Below are 17,180 nucleotides of genomic sequence, written 5' to 3'. Positions count from 1 at the left end.
TCTGTTACCCATTGTCCGTTAGAGGTGTTTGATAGTTAGTGTTACAATCGTAAATATGTTCCATCTGTCCGCAAATCACAAAACAACCCGATCAAGCTACAATCTATCAATCTAATCTAATCAGGACAAGGCCTGACGGGTTCTTCGACTCCAATCACTCCCTTAGGCTAACACACAGATAATACACAAGTTGATTGCCCCCAGGGTGTTATTATTGTTGGTTTCTGGTATTTACAAGAGTTACTTATTCCATAGATCAGTTTAGGTTCAGAGTTTTCGAAGGCGAAGTGCCACTCCTTATAGCTAGGACTACTGGTAAAAGCGTTTTGTCACAATGCTCCCCTTTATTGATTTATTCTCCATAAATCAATGATCAAACTACAATGTACAATGTTTACTATCATCTTAATGGGTAAGTTTTAGCAATCAAAACATCGATAACTTGTTATATTTAATTTTCTGTGAGTTTGTTTTAAATTCGTTATAAACTTATGCTACTGTGTAATTTTTCTAGGTCTTATGTGCTTCGATTTAGATGTGTTGAGTATTTTCTACTGTCAAGAACTTGTCTATTGTTTAGGTTTTTGTGCCTTTTAGTAACTTTAAAAGTTTGAAAGACCTTTTAATCAGATAAATCAAGTTGGAAAAGTTTTAGTTTATGGTCATTGCAGGAAAGTACAGTGGTCGGCATAAGTATTTTGACAAAATAAAAGTTAAGTATACTCATAACTTGAATTTACTTCTTGTAAACTATAGGCATCAAAGGAAAGGTAATTTCAATGCCGTTTGAATGATACAATACATTTCTTTACCCATTCAGTACTTATTGAAAAGGACGAATTTGTGTAAATCAACTTTGAAATTTTTAAAAAAAACTTTTTTCCTCGTCTTGAAAACTTAAATTTTTTGATGCAAAAAGTTTCTTCAAACAAAAATAATAGTAACTGCAAAAAGAATTTTTCAAAAATCATTTTTCTTATATTTTTTATGAATTTTTGAAAATGCTTAAAAACAGGCATTTGAGCCATATTTTTGTCTTTTTCATACAAATTTTTTCCGACATTGTCACCTTCAAAAAATCATAAAAAATATAAGCAAAATGATATTTGAAAAATTCTTTTTGCAGTTACTATTATTTTTGTTTGAAGAAACTTTTTGCATCAAAAAATTTAAGTTTTCAAGACGAGGAAAAAAGTTTTTTTTTTAAATTTCAAAGTTGATTTACACAAATTCGTCCTTTTCAATAAGTACTGAATGGGTAAAGAAATGTATTGTATCATTCAAACGGCATTGAAATTACCTTTCCATTGATGCCTATAGTTTACAAGAAGTAAATTCAAGTTATGAGTATACTTAACTTTTATTTTGTCAAAATACATATGCCGACCAGTGTAGTTTAGGTGAGAATTTTAATAGGCTTTCTAGGGAAATTACCAAAGAAGGTAAACAATTTTGGATATGAAATCTGAGAAAGTTTCTGATAACCCACAATTTACACTCTTTTAAAACTTTTGCAAGGTACTTGGCCTGCTGTAATGGATTTCCCACTGTTTGTTTTTTATTTTCCTTGCCCCCAAACGAGCATATGTTGCCGAATCGGAGGAAGAAGAGGTCGATAGAGGAAACGGAAGTGGGTTAGGACCTGGGCCAACGACTGTCTCTGACGGCCTTTGTTGTTTGCCCGTCGGCCTGCCATTAAAGTTCAATGAAGTTCCCCGAGTGCGACACTTTTTGCTTTTGCCAACGAACCGACTCGATCCCGCCAAGGATTCAATGAAGTGGAAAAAATATTTCCGCCGGCGATAAAATTGCTATAAATTTCCAAGTGCCACGGGGGTTTCCTTATGTCTGTCTCTCCAGCATTTTCAGCCGATGCCGCCTGCTGTGCTGCGAAATTTCGGGGGGCGCTAAAAATTTGTCAGCAAAAATGGCAGTACAACATTTTTGCCGGCTGTTTTGTGAGGTGTCATCGAGACGGGGCCTTTGAGTGGCTGCCACTAATGGCGTCATTACCTATCATTTGCCCCCATCCAACCCGAACCGCTCATCTGGGGCTTTAAAACTTGGCAGCACATTGGAAACTTTCATCCGGCTTTCGTTATTACAGTTGGCCCCTTGTTGTTTGATGTCCTTCAGCCAGCTGCTCCGACTTTTCCATCGTCTTCGTCTTCGCCTGGGCCTCGGGCCTCTACCCACTGGCCACCACTGGGTGGATCCTTGTGATCCACATCCACATGCACATTCACATCCTGACCGTCAAATTCTTACGTGACCAGCTGAAATTTTTCATTTGGCCACAGAAATAAAACAAAATGAATGAACTTTTCAAATAAAAATAGCAATCTGCCGGGCCAAAAGCGGCGGCAGCCACACGAACAAACAACAAAAGTCACAAATTGCCGTGGATTTGTGTACGTGTCGGTTTCTTTAATGGATCCCCATGAAATTCTTTGTGCATTTGCGGGTAGGAAATTTGCCATAAATTTAATGCATAATTGCCAAGTGTCGAACCAAATAGCGTTTATCGATTGGACTTTGGCACGGCGACATTTGTTTTTTGGCCAGAATTTAATGTATCTCTTTAAACAAAAGTGAAAAAATATTTAAATTTAGCGAACCCATTTTAGGGATTTGGGGTCTGAGCATTTGAATTTTACCAATCACTAAACAGCATTGGAAAAATTGTCTTAAATTAAGTAAATAACTTGCAAATGCTGCAGAAAATAGCGTTTATCAATTGGAGTTTGACTAAGCTCCATTTCTTTTTAAAGAATCTGGTTAACGAGGAGTGAATCAAATCTTTGAAATGTACCACAGTCTAAAGAACTTTTTTCAGGGATTTCAGGTCTAATCGACTGCCTAATTCAAACAATAACAATCTTGAGAGCCAAGTTTGTGTCTGAAATTGGAAAAGGAATTTCCTGGGAATTGTTTGAAATGTCTGTGCATTTGAGTTTAACCGACCACTAAACAGCATTTCCACGAAAGTTAATGCGGTTTTCAGGATTATATTATTGCAAAACAAACATTCCGCAATTAATTGCATCCTCCACCGTCTGCCGAAAGCCAGGGGAAATTGTAATTCGCCGAGGAACCACAGAGAGGAGGGCACCGTGCTCGTTATGCCGTTGTCTGCGGCCAACTTAATCCCACATCCTTGGCAATCCTGCGGGGAACTGGGGAGTCTTCTGGAGTCTCCAAACCGTGTGTTTTCAATGGCATGCAAATTGAATTTGAAATTAATTAGAGGCTCAAAAGCGTTTAAGCCTTAGGGAAACACACGTGCGAGCAAGTGGAGTGGGCGTAGGCATCCCTCCGAGATTGTGTATACGACACGTTGTGCGGTGGACCGCAGGCGAAATGACCGACTTATATGTCACTTGCCACCGCCACACTTCTTTTGAGCACCCCCCTCACTGGGGCTGTGGAATCCTGGAAATCCACACTGGCGCACTTGTGGGGGGCATGGGAATTCGTCTTCAGTTTGCCCGGTTTCACGGGCGTCTGCTATCTACTGGGTCGCCAGGCACTCGTGCTGGAATACCTGCACAACAGGACCTTCTTGAACGCCTGCCGGAACACCTTGTTGAAGATAGTGTAGAAGATGGGATTGACCATGGAACTGGCATAGCCCAGCCAGGTGACCACATCGAAGACCCAATGACTGATCCGCTCTTCGCATTCCGCACACACGGTGGGCAGGAGATTGAGGACAAAGAAGGGTGACCACAGTATTACGAAGGTGAAGAACACCACACCGAGCACCTTGGTGGCCTTCTGCTCCAGCCGGATAATCCTGCCGTGTCGCGAGGAGTTCCTGGAGATCACACTGGAGTTCCGCGAGTGATGGGAACGCACTGTCTGCTGTCGCTGTAGCATACAGGGCGAAGATGTGGTGTTCCTAGTTTTGCCACCACAATCTCCCTGGTAGTTCATGTTCTGGTGACTCCTCAGTGTGGCCGATCTTCTCAAGGGGGTGGACGAGTTCGAGGTGTTGGCTGTCTTGGTGGGCGTGAGCAGCAGGGATGTACGCACCCCGCCAAAACTGCTGCCCCGCCGGCGATGGCGACCGGAGTCCCAGGTGACCACCGAGGCGGTCTTCGAGATGCTCAACTTTCGTCTGCCGGGACAGGGAGTCCCAGGAGCCGCCAGATATCCACTCCCATCGCTCTGGACCGTCAGGGAACTGCCCTGATTGTGAGCAGAATGTGGACTGAGTGTGGAGCCAACTATAGCCGGGGGTCCTCCTCCTCCGCCGCCTGCCGATCCTCCGCCTGTTATTCCAGCACTCACACTGGAGGTCAGGGCCTTCTTGTTGCCACCACTGCACATGAGCAGCTCCATTTCGCTGGGGGAACTGCTCACCGCCGTGGTAGTAGTGGTGGTCACTCGGAAGGCGGATGAGATGATCTTCACCTCGGCCGTTTTCACACAATTCTGGAGTGGTCTGTCTCCAAAATAGGGACAGGTGCAGACGGAGGGCAGCTGCAGGTAGTCCGTCTGGTGATTCTGGCCAGATATGTGGCACTGCTTTGCTTTCTGCGGTGGATCCAGCTCAGTGTCCGAGTGGCAGCCCTTGGTCTTCTGATCCAGCTGATCCTTGTGCCGAGAACTTCCCTCCTCGTCCTCATCGTCGTCGTCATCGAGGCTCTCCTGTACGGTGGTGTGTCGCGGATAGAGCGCGTTCTTGGGCAGGCTGTTGTGACGCTTGTGCCGGCGCAGAGTTGACGTGGGAGTGTCCAGATCCTCATCCGCATCCTCGTGTCCGGAGCGCCGTTCTTGTCCTGGAACCGCCGACGAAGCCCTTCGTCGCTTCTTGTACGCCCGCAATCTTTGGGAAAGCTGCGAGAGAGTCCTGGAATTATAAAGAACAGGTAAAATAAACTGATTAGTTATTTTAAAAAAATAAAGGATAATAATACAACTTATACCTAAACAATTGTAAACTTAAAGCTGTTAAAGGCCCTAGAAAATGCATCAAATTGAGGTCTATTTAAATATTTTAGATTTGATTTGAATATGCTATTACTTGTAGTTTAATTGGAAAAGGAAATTTAACTATAAGAGATTGTAATATTTGATACCTTCGTTTGAATATTTTATGTGTTTTATTTAATTTTAAAGTTTAATTAGAAATTTGTATTTCAATAGGCTTTAGATTGATTTTATTTACAATTTTATTTTAAGTATCAGCATACAATTCAAAATAGGACAGAATATTTTAATAAGCAGCTTAGAAAACAGATTGCTCCATTGCAAATTTGCTTTAAAATTCTAATCTGCTAAGCTTTTAATGTGATTAAGGTGCAAGCCATACAATTCAGAGGAAACCATGTGGTTGTATTTATGCCATTACACATATAAAATATGTCTATTTTATACCCCACCGATTTATTGATTTAGTAGGCATTTCTGTGCATTTTTCCTCTGCCTTCTGCTTGCTGAATTTTCCCTCCCACACGGCGTTGTAGATTTTTAATTAAAATTGCGCAGCCAATTGGCAAAACTCTATTCGGAGGTGGGGCGACTAAAACAATGCAGTGAACACTCGCTAACAGCAATTCAACAGCAGCAACACGCTTTGTGGTCAGCTCGTTTCTTTTACCTGTGCGGTGTTTCAGAGCGCTGCGAAGTAGGCAACATTTTTTGTGTTTGCACTTTGTGGTCTGCCGCCGTCTAACATTTTTTCTTTAGAGTTTTCCTTTTCATTTTCACGACTGCTTGTGGTACACTTGAAAAGTTCTTTAAGAGTTTTCTACTTTTAAATATTTTATACGAATATTGTGGTTTTAGTATCAGCAAAAAAAGGACTTTGCTTATTATATGAAGACAACGGAAATGTATATTCAAAAACTAGAAATAACTAGTCGATTTTACATAAAGTTTCATAAATTCAAAATATTATTTATACTATTAAATGAACAAATTTGTTTAGAATTATATCATTTGTTGTGTTTAACTCGTATGTAAAGAATACTTTTCTGCATATAATCCGATGTCTTACATTAAACTAGTTAATACTTGGCCGAGCATTGTATAGATTATAGAATAGAATGTTAGATTAAAATATTTTCCTCTACACTTAACTTTTTGATTTTCAGAGAACTGTTACTATAGGTATTTTGTTTATATTTATATTATTACTATTTATTTTTTTCTCTGCACAGAGAAGGCTCCCTTCTTCGGCTCATTTTGCATTCATTTAAATAGAGCGCATAAACTAGCAGGCTGCCTTTGCGGTTTTTGTCTTGCCACCCGTTTGTCTTGCATGCAAATGCGCGCCAACTTTATTTGGCCAAGATGGCGGGAGGCGTGGTTGGCTGCTAATGAAGGCGTTAGCAGACAGGAGGCCAAGTGGAGATGGAGGTGGAGGTGGAGGGCAGGGATCGGGCTGCCTGGGGACCAAAACGAGGGATAAGGATGTCAGCTCATTATGCATCCTTCGCGTTTTTTGATTTGTTTGCACGAGACGTGCGCATAAATTTAGATGCGTTGGAACAGGGCTAAATAATGGGGGTTTGGGGAATGGGGAGAAGGTCTCATTATACAAGTGAAACAATGCCGAGCTGATGCCAACTTTGTTATTGTTTCAGCCACAAAGGAATTAAACAGCTGCCAAGCTCATCAGGACATCACAGAGGGACCGCCGAGGATATCATATGTATATATGAAGCGGAGTGTCGAGATGATTTCTAAATCTGAAGCCAAGTTCTGCACACTTGCGTCAAATCCCGAAAATTAGAGTACCGCCAACATCATTTGTCAACTTTCCCGCATGAGACGACAAATTGTGCAACAATTAAAAGTCACTCGACATTGACCCCGTTTCTCTGCAACCACTTTGCATCCCATCCAGTGGCAAAAAGCACAAAAGGCAGCCAAAGCCGAAATCCATTTTATTGATTGTGCAAATTCGTTCGACTGTCAAACAATGTGGCAGATATATGAGGCACAATACCCAATATTACGAGTCGAATGAAAAGCGCACGGTCACAATGATATATGATATAAACGTGGATAAGAGATTGGTTAAAAGGGAAAATATGAACGGGATAAAATGTGCAGTCATTCCGTAAGTTAAGCTGCTCTTTATTCTTGCTTAAAAATCGAAAACGAAATTGAAGTCCATAAAGCTCGATATTTAAATGAAGTGTAGTGATACAGCAAAAGCGGTTATTATTGACAATAAAATATTGAATGAAAAAGTTAAATTATTTAAAAAACATATGATTGGATATAAATATATATATTTATGTAAGCTATTGCTTGATTTCTTTAAAGACTTCAAGAACTTTTTATCATAAACAGTTGCTCTTTAATATCATTTCCACCCGACTAACCATTCGATTTATTATTACATTCTTGGCAGTTTAAAAATATTCGTCTGCTGCGATTTCAATTTTTTAATTGAATTTCTCGTCGCATCTCTTATCCCAACATAAGCCAGTCGACTAAAATTAGAAAATTAATGAAAAACACATTTAAGCAAAAGGCCTCAGTCGACGCCAAAATCACTTGAGCGGCTCGAATGCCAAATAAAAAGGGAGTACATCTCCCTTTTGCCCAAAAATAAAAAAAAAACAGTTCGCTGTGACAAAAGGGAAAACGAAAACGTTAAAAAAATTAATTATTAGGAAAAATTTCACAAGTTGAAAGCGGAAGGAGAATAAAAGGCAATGCCACAAAAAGGAGCGCACAACAAAAATGGAAAAGAAGAAAGTAAACGAGTCACAAAAAGGACTCGAGGTGAGCAGTTTCCTTGGATTTCGGTGTGGTCAGCACACTTGGCCCGAAGTTGTTACCCAAAGGCGGGAAAAGCGGTAAGTCTGGGGAAATGGGACTCGAAAACCGACTGAGGCTGCGACAACAAAGGGACCAACGAGCGACTGGAAAGGATCACTCTGGCAAAACGGTTTGCCGGTCGCAACTGTTTGTCCTTTTGTCAGGTGAAGAACGAACCAAACTTTACTTTTTCCCAGGTACTTCGCAGAATTCCCTTCACAAACGCAATTGTCTACGTTTTTTCGAGGGTCTTAACAAAATATTACTGAAACTTTCGGCACACGCAAAGGGATAAAGTTAAATGAATTTAATTGTCAGTGATAATATTATTTCTGACAATGCCGAATCTGGTGGCTGGTTAAGTAAGCAACAAATTTAATTGTTCCCGTATGATGTTTAAAATGTTTTAAAGTCAAGGATAAATTAATTAAAAATTCACCCACTACTAAATTACTAACAACTTTTTAAAGTACACAATTTAAAACGGTTTTAGGCATGTTTGTAAGTGGTTACAATTATTTTTTGATTAAACATTCAAGTATTTAGCACAACCAAAAAAAGTTTTCCTCTAATGTGATGAAGAGCTAGAGTACACTGATATGGAAGTAGGATAGTACAAATAAATAAAAACAATGTATAACAACATTTTATTAAAAATGTTCAACTCAGGACAGGAAATTAAGGATAAAATATTGGAATATTTAATTTAATTATTTTATAAACTTATAATACGATAAAAAAAATCCTTATTACAATCAATCTGTAATATCCTTAAGTTCACTGTAATTTTATTAGTAATAGTTTACACTATAAAAAATTATAAAAAACGCCAAGGTTGAAAATCAGTGGTTTTACTAAGTCTTTTTGATCAGTGTACCTAGGAGGTATCATCAGAACTCGTTGAGTCAGTTAATGTTACAACAGAAAGAGTACATGAATAAGTTAAACGAAGAGACACTTTATAAGTATGATTTAAAGGACCTCCCGTCGGGGATCCCCCACTTACCCGTCGCTCTGCTCGCCGCCCATGCGACTGCTGGCCAAGGAGTTCCGGGTGCTCTCCCGCTCGATCCCCAGCGTGGTGGTGGACAGCCCCAGGACCGTGGTACCCTGGCGACCTTTGGGGGATGTCTGCTGGTGGTACACATTGCCCGAATGCTGCTGGTGGTTGTGCTGTTGCTGGTGGGACTGCTGAAGGTGGGCGGCATATCGCTGGGGACTGCTGGGGAACTGCATCTGCAGGTGGTTCGATATGGAAAATTCGGATTTGGTGGGCGAACCGGTGGTGGAGGACGAGGCCACCGATTCCAGGCCCCGGGATAGCTTCAGCATCTCGGCACCAAACTGATGCAGTGCCGTCATTGTCGTGGGCGTGGGCTCCTTTATGCTGCAAATACAAATAATATATATATATATATATATATATGGTAATTTATACAGCAGCACTGAGTGCCGAGATAGCCCACCTGGAATCGGGCAGCCAAAGCTCGTGGTTGTCCAAAGTGCTAAGATCCGTATCCGTGGAATTGGCGGAGTGGGCGTGCAGCACCGAGGAGGCGTGCCCCGGACCCGGCTTCAGTAGGCGGCGCCAGGTGCATCGCCGTTCTGTGGAGCACGAACACGGGTTAAGCGAAATGCATCTACAGTTTCCATTAAATTGTAGTCAGCCCTATAGTGCGCTACGAAAAGTCACAAATGCGCTAATAAACTCGCACGAACACACACTCCAATATCGCTCTTAACTTGTGCACAGAGGGAAATTCTTTAAAAGTATATTTACCTAAGGTTCAATACTAATTTATTCAGATTTAATACTCTCTACCTTCTGCAAAACTAATAAAAAACATAATTATTTGTAGGGTTGTCTAAAGATTACCTAAGCTTCTAAATACTAATCCTAAGAATCATTCGGGTCATTATATATTCTGCTCACTTTCTTACTGACGGAAAACATCTTTTCAATATGCGAATATATCTGAACGATAAATGAAAGATTAAAAATCTTCAAATCAACTGATTAAAAACATCATTTTAAAAACACAAATATAAAATATCTGAAGGATTTAAACTTTGTCTAGAAAGTTATGTTCATCAGATTTAATGCTTTTTCAGTAAGTTTAAAATCCTTAGCAATTTTATAGAAATGTAATATCTTTATAAAACGTTCATAAACTGAAATTTTATGTAACATATTTTTGTTTACTTAGGCATACTTTGTGCAAGCTTAAATTCTTGTCTAAAGGTAATTTTTATTTTATTTCTCTCTATGTAAAATGAACAATCTGGAAAATTCTCCTACGTGCCTGGCCCAAATGCGGACGCTTTACAGCAGAGATTTGGCTTAAAATAACTGCCCAAATCCCCGGCACCAACACAGTCGCGCTCGAACACTCACAGATATACAATACACGAACACACCCACATACGGACCCTAATACTTGCAGCTGAGGCTTCAAATCCACTCAAACGAAACGGGGACACCGCGTCCTGCGAGCAGCCCCTAAATGCTCGCTACGATTCGCCAAAATGCCCTGCAGTCCATGCGATTCAGCTGCAGTCACCAGTCCATTAAATATTCCCCGTCTGTATTGACTTTCGGCATCCTCAGCTCCCGGCTGTCCCCCAGAAAATGACTCCCTTTCCCCTTGGGGATCAGGCCAATCCAATCGGATGAGAAATGGGAACATTGTTGAATAAATTCTGCGGGCAGACAAAGGCATTAGGAGCCACTTAGTTATGCTTAAAATAAATTGAATCTGCTCTATTGAATTGTAGAGGGATAATAGAAGCAAGGGATCTTGAATTGTCCCAGTTCAAAGCCCGAGAAAAGTGGGATTATAAAAAGATAGAAATTCTATTATTATTAAAGAATTTCACTTATTTCCACTCTGGAATTTGGGATCATAAAGATGGAAACTGGGTTAAAAAAGTTACATATTTCAGACACCTTTAAAATAATCGATCATATCTAGAATATTAACAACTTGAAAACTTCAAATCCGTTCTGAAATTTTTAAAAATGGCCCACCTCTACGCTTTTTTAACGAGCCCTCATTGAAAAGTTTAAGCCTGAAACTTCGGCTTAAAAACTAGTTGAGCACTACAGAAAAGCTCTCAGAGCATTACAAGCCATTTACGTAGGTGGCTTTCGATTCATGGCAACGTGGAAATTAGCTATCTACACATATGGGCCGGATTTTCCTTCTATTTGTAGGGCTTGTGTGTGAGTGGATGGGTGTATGAATGGGTGTATGGATGGGTGGGTAGTGCTGTTCTGGAGTGTTTACCCCTATCCATCCGGTTCAATGTCGACGGCAATGTCGATTTTGTGTGCATTGCTGCGGCTTAGTCGCACTTTGGGCCCCAGAAATCCCTGGGACAAGGATTCAGGGAGTATCCGGCACATGTCTCTGCATTGTTTGTCTAGTGTTGTCCTGTCCCTGTCCCCGCAATCCCCCGCCCCCCTTTCAACACTTTCCCGCTACGCCCCTTTTCTCGAGTGCGATGTAAAGTTTCGAGTACAGAAAAAAAGTGCAACCGAGAACGAAATGCAAATTTTAGGCAAACTGAAAATCATATTAAGCTGCTGCAGCCTTTCGCTTCACACCACTGGGGGAGGAGATAAGTGGGTGGTGTGGTAAAATAAAAGAACAGGATCCTTACCCAAGGCCGGAGCCTGGCCCAGCCACCCACTGGCCCAACCGGGGGTGGCCGCTGCCGTCTGCTGGCCACCACCCAAGTTCTGGCGCTGCCGGGCCAAAAGGCGGACGGTCAGGCAATATGTCAGCAGCATCACGCCCAGCGGAATGTAGAAGCACACAATGGAGCCGACCAGCTTGTACACCGGATCCGGTATCTGGCAAGTTCCATTCACCAGCACCGAGGCGTGATTCTGGAATCAAAAGGCAGATAGCAAGGCATGGCTGGAATTAATTTGGGTAAGTAAAGGACACACACATATCCCAAGCATATTTTGGGCATTTGTCTTTCTTTGCGTTTTAATTACTAGGTTAACATGGGATATAATAATTTCGGTTTTGGGGGTCTTTAGTCTTTTAGTTTTAGAGAAATTTAATCATAGAACAAAAATATTTCAATTGAAAAAGCCTTCAGATTTGGGAGAAATTCACAGGAAATTTAAGGAATTTAAAATATAAATTTATTGTTCTTAATGACTTTATTTTTGGAAACAAAATTCAAGGGGTTTAATGGATTATACAAAGTATACAAAATAATGTATCCATAATATGCATTGTCCTCGATGCAAAAGCAGTGTCAACAAATTTGAAAAAGTAAAAAACAAACAAAGAATGCTCTTAGCTTTTTAAAAGGCTTAAAAAGGCTTAAAAAAAATAAAATAAATATTCATAAATCTCAAAAAAAATCATAGCCGTAAAATTAAATCAGCAAAACATTTAATTTTTAATAAAAGTTCAATTAAAATCGAATGTGGAAAATACATTAAAATAAAAAAATACCGATTACATAAAAACCGAAGTCTATTTATAACCTATATATTTGAGGATTATGTATATTTTAGTATTAACAAATTTACTTTTAGGCAGGACAAACAATAAAAAAATAACTCAAACCCAGTCGAATCAAACCCAAAGCATTTACTCACCTTAGAGTACATCAAGCTGAGGGGCAAGCTCATGGCGATGCTCAGGAGCCACACGAAAACAATTTTAAGGGTGACCCTCCGACGTGTTTTATTCCGGCCAAATCTCATAGGGTAGCGAAGCGATAAATAACGGTCCACGGAGATGGTGCACAGGTGCATGATGCTGGCCGTGCAGAAGAGGACATCCAGGCAGATCCAGGTCAGGCAGTGCTCCGAGCCCAGTGGAAAGTATCCTGCGGATGAAGCAGTTCTCCATTGTATTCTCAGCCAGCTTGTAAATATTCCCCGCCCGACTTATGACTGTATTAAGTGACTGCAATACTTTCCACCTATGAGTACACACGATTTACGATTGGCCTGGCAACAATGCAAGCCCCAACTGTCGCCTGGCCATTTTTATTTAATACTCTCGGTTTTATTTCTGTTTTCCACCCACATTTTCCCCGGGAGCCCCGCTTCAAGCGCCCAAATGATATTGCCCGCCCCTCCCCAGGGGGCTTATGCAACATATTTCAGACCAACTGGCCCACATATATGAGCGGCTATTCCCGATGCTGTGGCCATCGTTTTGCACAGCTGTTGGACGTCATAACTCAGCGCGGCACTCTTGCCAGCTCCCCATAAAAGTACAATTGTGTGTGCACTGACAAAAAAAATTACCAAAAATATATAGCCTATAAAATACCATGTCGTTCATATGTATTCGAACGAGAAAGATGAATACTTAAAAGATTATTATATGTTTATTAATACCTTACTATTATAGGTCTTGGAAAAATTTCCCAAAGTATAGCTTTTTTTCAGAACCGTGTAATACAACACATATATCATTTTTTTTCTGTGCAAATAGCTTGGTTTCCCGGGAGGTTGGAGGTTGAGCATCCGGCATTTTTGGTGAGTGATACTGGTGTTTACTCTGCTGTTTGCGTGTGCCCTGAGATTTGGGCGCGGGATTTGTGTCCAGAATCTGGTCGAACAAAACTCCGTATAGCCGCTGGGGAAAGGAATTTCTTAACGAGTCAGCCTTCAGAAAATGAGATATGTTCGAGGCGATGATGGATCGATAAGCGTGGGGCGAAAATAATTTTTATCTTAGGATTTCGTTTTGGGAAGCAATAAAAATATTTCTCTGAATGTAATTTTCCCAACAAAATGTAAATGTAAAATATGAATAAGTATCACAGTATTTTGTAAATGTAATCTAAACGTGAAAGTAGCTTTTACTGCAATATCCTGTATATATTTGCCATGGGAATTAAAGGCACTTCTCTGAAATATAAAGCCATTTCAAAAATGTTCACTTCTAACAAATTGACCTAATGACGAGGCCATTTCATTTCATCCACTTTCCCAGTTTAAACGAGAAGCCTCAAAGGGAATGGCATCTGTTGAATACCGGAGCACTTTCTTTTTGCAAAAAGAAATTGCCATAAGGATTTGTTTATGGGCAGGCAATATTTTCCAGTCCCCGATTTCGCGCCCATCAAGCGCTCAAATTGCAATAATGCTGAGCCCCCCAGTCCGAAACGAAAATGGTACAAATGACACGGCCATTGAGTTTGGCTAAAAATAGGGCCGTCTCAGGCCATTTGGGCCGTAAGTAAAGTGTCAATAAGATCAATTGGGGCAGTCGGGTAGTCGAACCTTTAAAAAGGAGGAAATTTGTTTAAGCTGCAACCTGAAAGCCGAAGGAAACTGTGGAAATCAGATTAAATTGAATTAAAGCTGGCACTGGCCAGCTAAGAAAAGAGATGGGAAACATTTTTTTCCAGGAAAACAGCAAGCGTTACCTAAAATCTGGGTCTGTCTGGGATGGTTTTCGGGGAACCTTTGCGTCCTGGTTCCTTGGTTCTCCTTTGAGGAGCAGGACAAAGCTTTTATTTGTGTTTCTGTATTATTTTTTTTTGGTGTTATGCTGCTTTTCTTAGGGTAAGGCATTTCAACTTACAAATGCGAAACAAATTTCAAACAAAAGCGCAAAACTTTACCGTTTTCCAGTTCCGCTGCCAAAGTCAGGGTAAATAAATTTTTAGCTGATTTCTTTTGTGTAGATTTTGCTTTGCATGGGTCTGAAAATGGGGATAAAATGGGGCCAAAATGGGGCCAAAATAGGGCGAGAGGGGTCGTCATAAAACTAAACTGAAACACAAATAGCCGGGGAAGCTGATGACGAGCAAAGTTGGCAGGAAAATGACTTGGTAAATGAGTTGAAACTTATTTAATTTGTTGTAACTTTAAGTGGATATAAAGGCGGCGGCGGCGTCGGAATGGAAATAGAAGGTCCAGCTAATGATTCGGTTGTTTGCCAAATTGAGTGAATGACAAAACAATGTCGGGTGAAAAAACCCGTGCATACAAAATGGAAGATATACTATACTATATTTGTATGTGTATACCCTCGTCCATGACAACATAAGCCTTTGTGTGAGCTACCATAACAAATATTTGTACTTTTTTTCCGCGTTGCTGAACCCAGGCAAACAATTCCCATGCGAAAAATGGGGCAAAAATCGGGTGAAAATGTGATGATTTATGAATGGACTTCTGGCTTCGTGTTGGCCACATGTGTGTGGCTGTGTGTGAACTAGCCTTTGTTGGACCGTCCTACTTGGGTTTCTGCGGCGGCATCGATTTCAATTTTAGTTTCAGTTCCTTCAAACAGCAGCCCTCCATCAATTAGATACATCTCAGCTGAAAACTGTTTACCCATCAAGCGGACCTAATAGGAAGGAAATGACTGGCCAAAAGGGTTGGGTTTGTCTTTCCTCGGTTAACCGATTAGGTCAAGTTTATTTCTGTATATCACAGCAAAAGAATGAGAATAGAGGGGATGTTTAAGGGCTCATGAACTGATGAGATCATCTGCATTTCTAACAAAATATTAGTTGAATTACAATTTAATTGAATAGAAGCCTAATCCTTCAGGAATCGCAAATCCATCTAATCGCTTGACAGAAAGCACATTTAAACTGAACTCACTTTGTGTCATAAATAATAAGGCTGTGTTTATTTGTCACTGAAACTCTATGAATAACATTTATAAAATTTACATTGCATAACAATGAATATAATCAAAGTTTTCTTTTTCATGTTTTTTGCTTTAAATTGGTTGAATTCGTGGGAAATCCTTTTACAATATTTTGCAAATAAGCAAACAGAATAAACATCAACATAAATCCCAAGGCAATCAGAAATAAAATATCAAATACCTGACGGTAAATAAAAACCCACGCGTACTTGGATAAACATACACCCACAAACACGGCCTAAATGATTTGCGTCAATAAAAAGGCGGGCGATAATAAAATGCAAATATGTGAGCCGAGAAAAATTCATTGAGCCCAGCTCGAAAATTGCTGTGATTATAAAATAAGCCGGCGCAACTCGTCCTTGTTGTTGTTACTTCTGTTGTTGTCACGCACAACCAGCAACAATAACAATTTCAATAACAAATCACAGAAATATGAGAGGAATAAATTGAACCCCGGAGTTGGGGGCAAGTAGCGAGTCTCATCCCATTTCCTTTATTTCCCTGCCTCTGGCAGATGACATCGACAGCCACTTACAACGGCGATAGCAGCATGAACAATACCCGTGATAAGAAACAAGCACAGAGGCGGAGGCAAGATATTGTCAAGGGGGAATCTAAAGAATAAAAAAAATTAAAGTAAAAAAAGAATAAAAGGCTATCTTTGAGATAGCAAATTGTACTTAAAGAATTCATTTATAAGCAATAACCTTTATATAGGTCCTTTAATACATTTAAAAAATAAAAACCAAAGATTTTTTACATATTATATGTTATGTTATAAGTATTTTCCTAATAAATACCAAAGTAAGTATACCAAAGTTAACTTCAAATGAGCATATCTCCATAAAATTCCTCCTTAAGTCTGTTTTCATAAATTCGAAAAACTATGAACTGCCATTAATAAATACTTTCACATAAAATATATTTTTTAAATTTAAATTTCTTAAATGTAGAACAAATATTTATTTTTAATAAATTTAAGATCTCTTCTACGCCCCTGTGTTATTCACCATCTGTAAAAAAACGCACGTGGTTTACTTAATAAGGTTAAATAGACTTATATTATGGGCCCAGTTTTAGAACCCCCTACCAATCAAATTTAATCGCTCCATAAAAATCCTCCTTGAGTCTGTTTTCATAAATTCGAAAAACTATGAACTACCATTAATAAATACTTTCACATAAAATATATTTTTTAAATTTAAATTTCTTAAATGTAGGACCAATATTTATTTTTAATAAATTTAAGATCTCTTCTACGCCCCTGTGTTATTCACCATCTGTAAAAAAAAAAACGCACGTGGCTTACTTAATAAGGTTAAATAGACTTATATTATGGCCCCAGTTTTAGAACCCCCAACCAATTTAATTTTCCTCAATTTCTAGTGCCGAATAATCAATCATTTAAAGAGTGGATGTTCATGTTTTCAGGCTCTTCTTAAAGCGTATCTTTAATTGCCCGATTTGCCAGACATTTGACGTTTGGTTTATGACCCGCCATATATGTGAGTCTGTGTGGGTGAGTGGGCGTTGTGATTCGGTGGGCGTGGCAGCCGCCCGCGGCGCCTGTTGACACGTTGTCACCTCGGCTGTCATCCAAATTTATGGGGAGCATCGAAAAGAGGCCAGGGATGTGAGAGATGTGATGTCTGTTGTTAGTCCGCCGGGGATTTCAGGACTCCCTTTTTATTTCGCTGACTGACAACAGTTTTTGGCTCTTGGCCCCCGCATGTAAACACATAT

General features: G+C 40.0%; 1 protein-coding gene across 1 annotated transcript in view; it reads right to left on the bottom strand.

Moving 5' to 3' along the window:
* Nucleotides 1-1,395: 1,395 nt before the first annotated feature.
* Nucleotides 1,396-17,180, bottom strand: part of LOC119560823 — a 49,149-nt gene continuing 33,364 nt past the window's right edge. Inside the window, exons 3-7 of the mRNA XM_037874468.1 lie at nucleotides 12,407-12,639; nucleotides 11,446-11,674; nucleotides 9,249-9,387; nucleotides 8,789-9,169; nucleotides 1,396-4,855 (exon numbers count right to left, since the gene is read on the bottom strand). Of these exons, the coding sequence (XP_037730396.1) occupies nucleotides 3,508-4,855; nucleotides 8,789-9,169; nucleotides 9,249-9,387; nucleotides 11,446-11,674; nucleotides 12,407-12,639 (2,330 nt within the window). The 3' untranslated portion in view covers nucleotides 1,396-3,507. The remainder of the gene's footprint in view (nucleotides 4,856-8,788; nucleotides 9,170-9,248; nucleotides 9,388-11,445; nucleotides 11,675-12,406; nucleotides 12,640-17,180) is intronic.

This window comes from Drosophila subpulchrella, unplaced genomic scaffold, assembly GCF_014743375.2.
Source record: "Drosophila subpulchrella strain 33 F10 #4 breed RU33 unplaced genomic scaffold, RU_Dsub_v1.1 Primary Assembly Seq354, whole genome shotgun sequence".
NCBI lineage: Eukaryota > Metazoa > Arthropoda > Insecta > Diptera > Drosophilidae > Drosophila > Drosophila subpulchrella.
The sequence above is the reverse complement of the archived record's forward strand: the minus strand, read 5'-3'. Positions and strand labels throughout refer to the sequence as shown.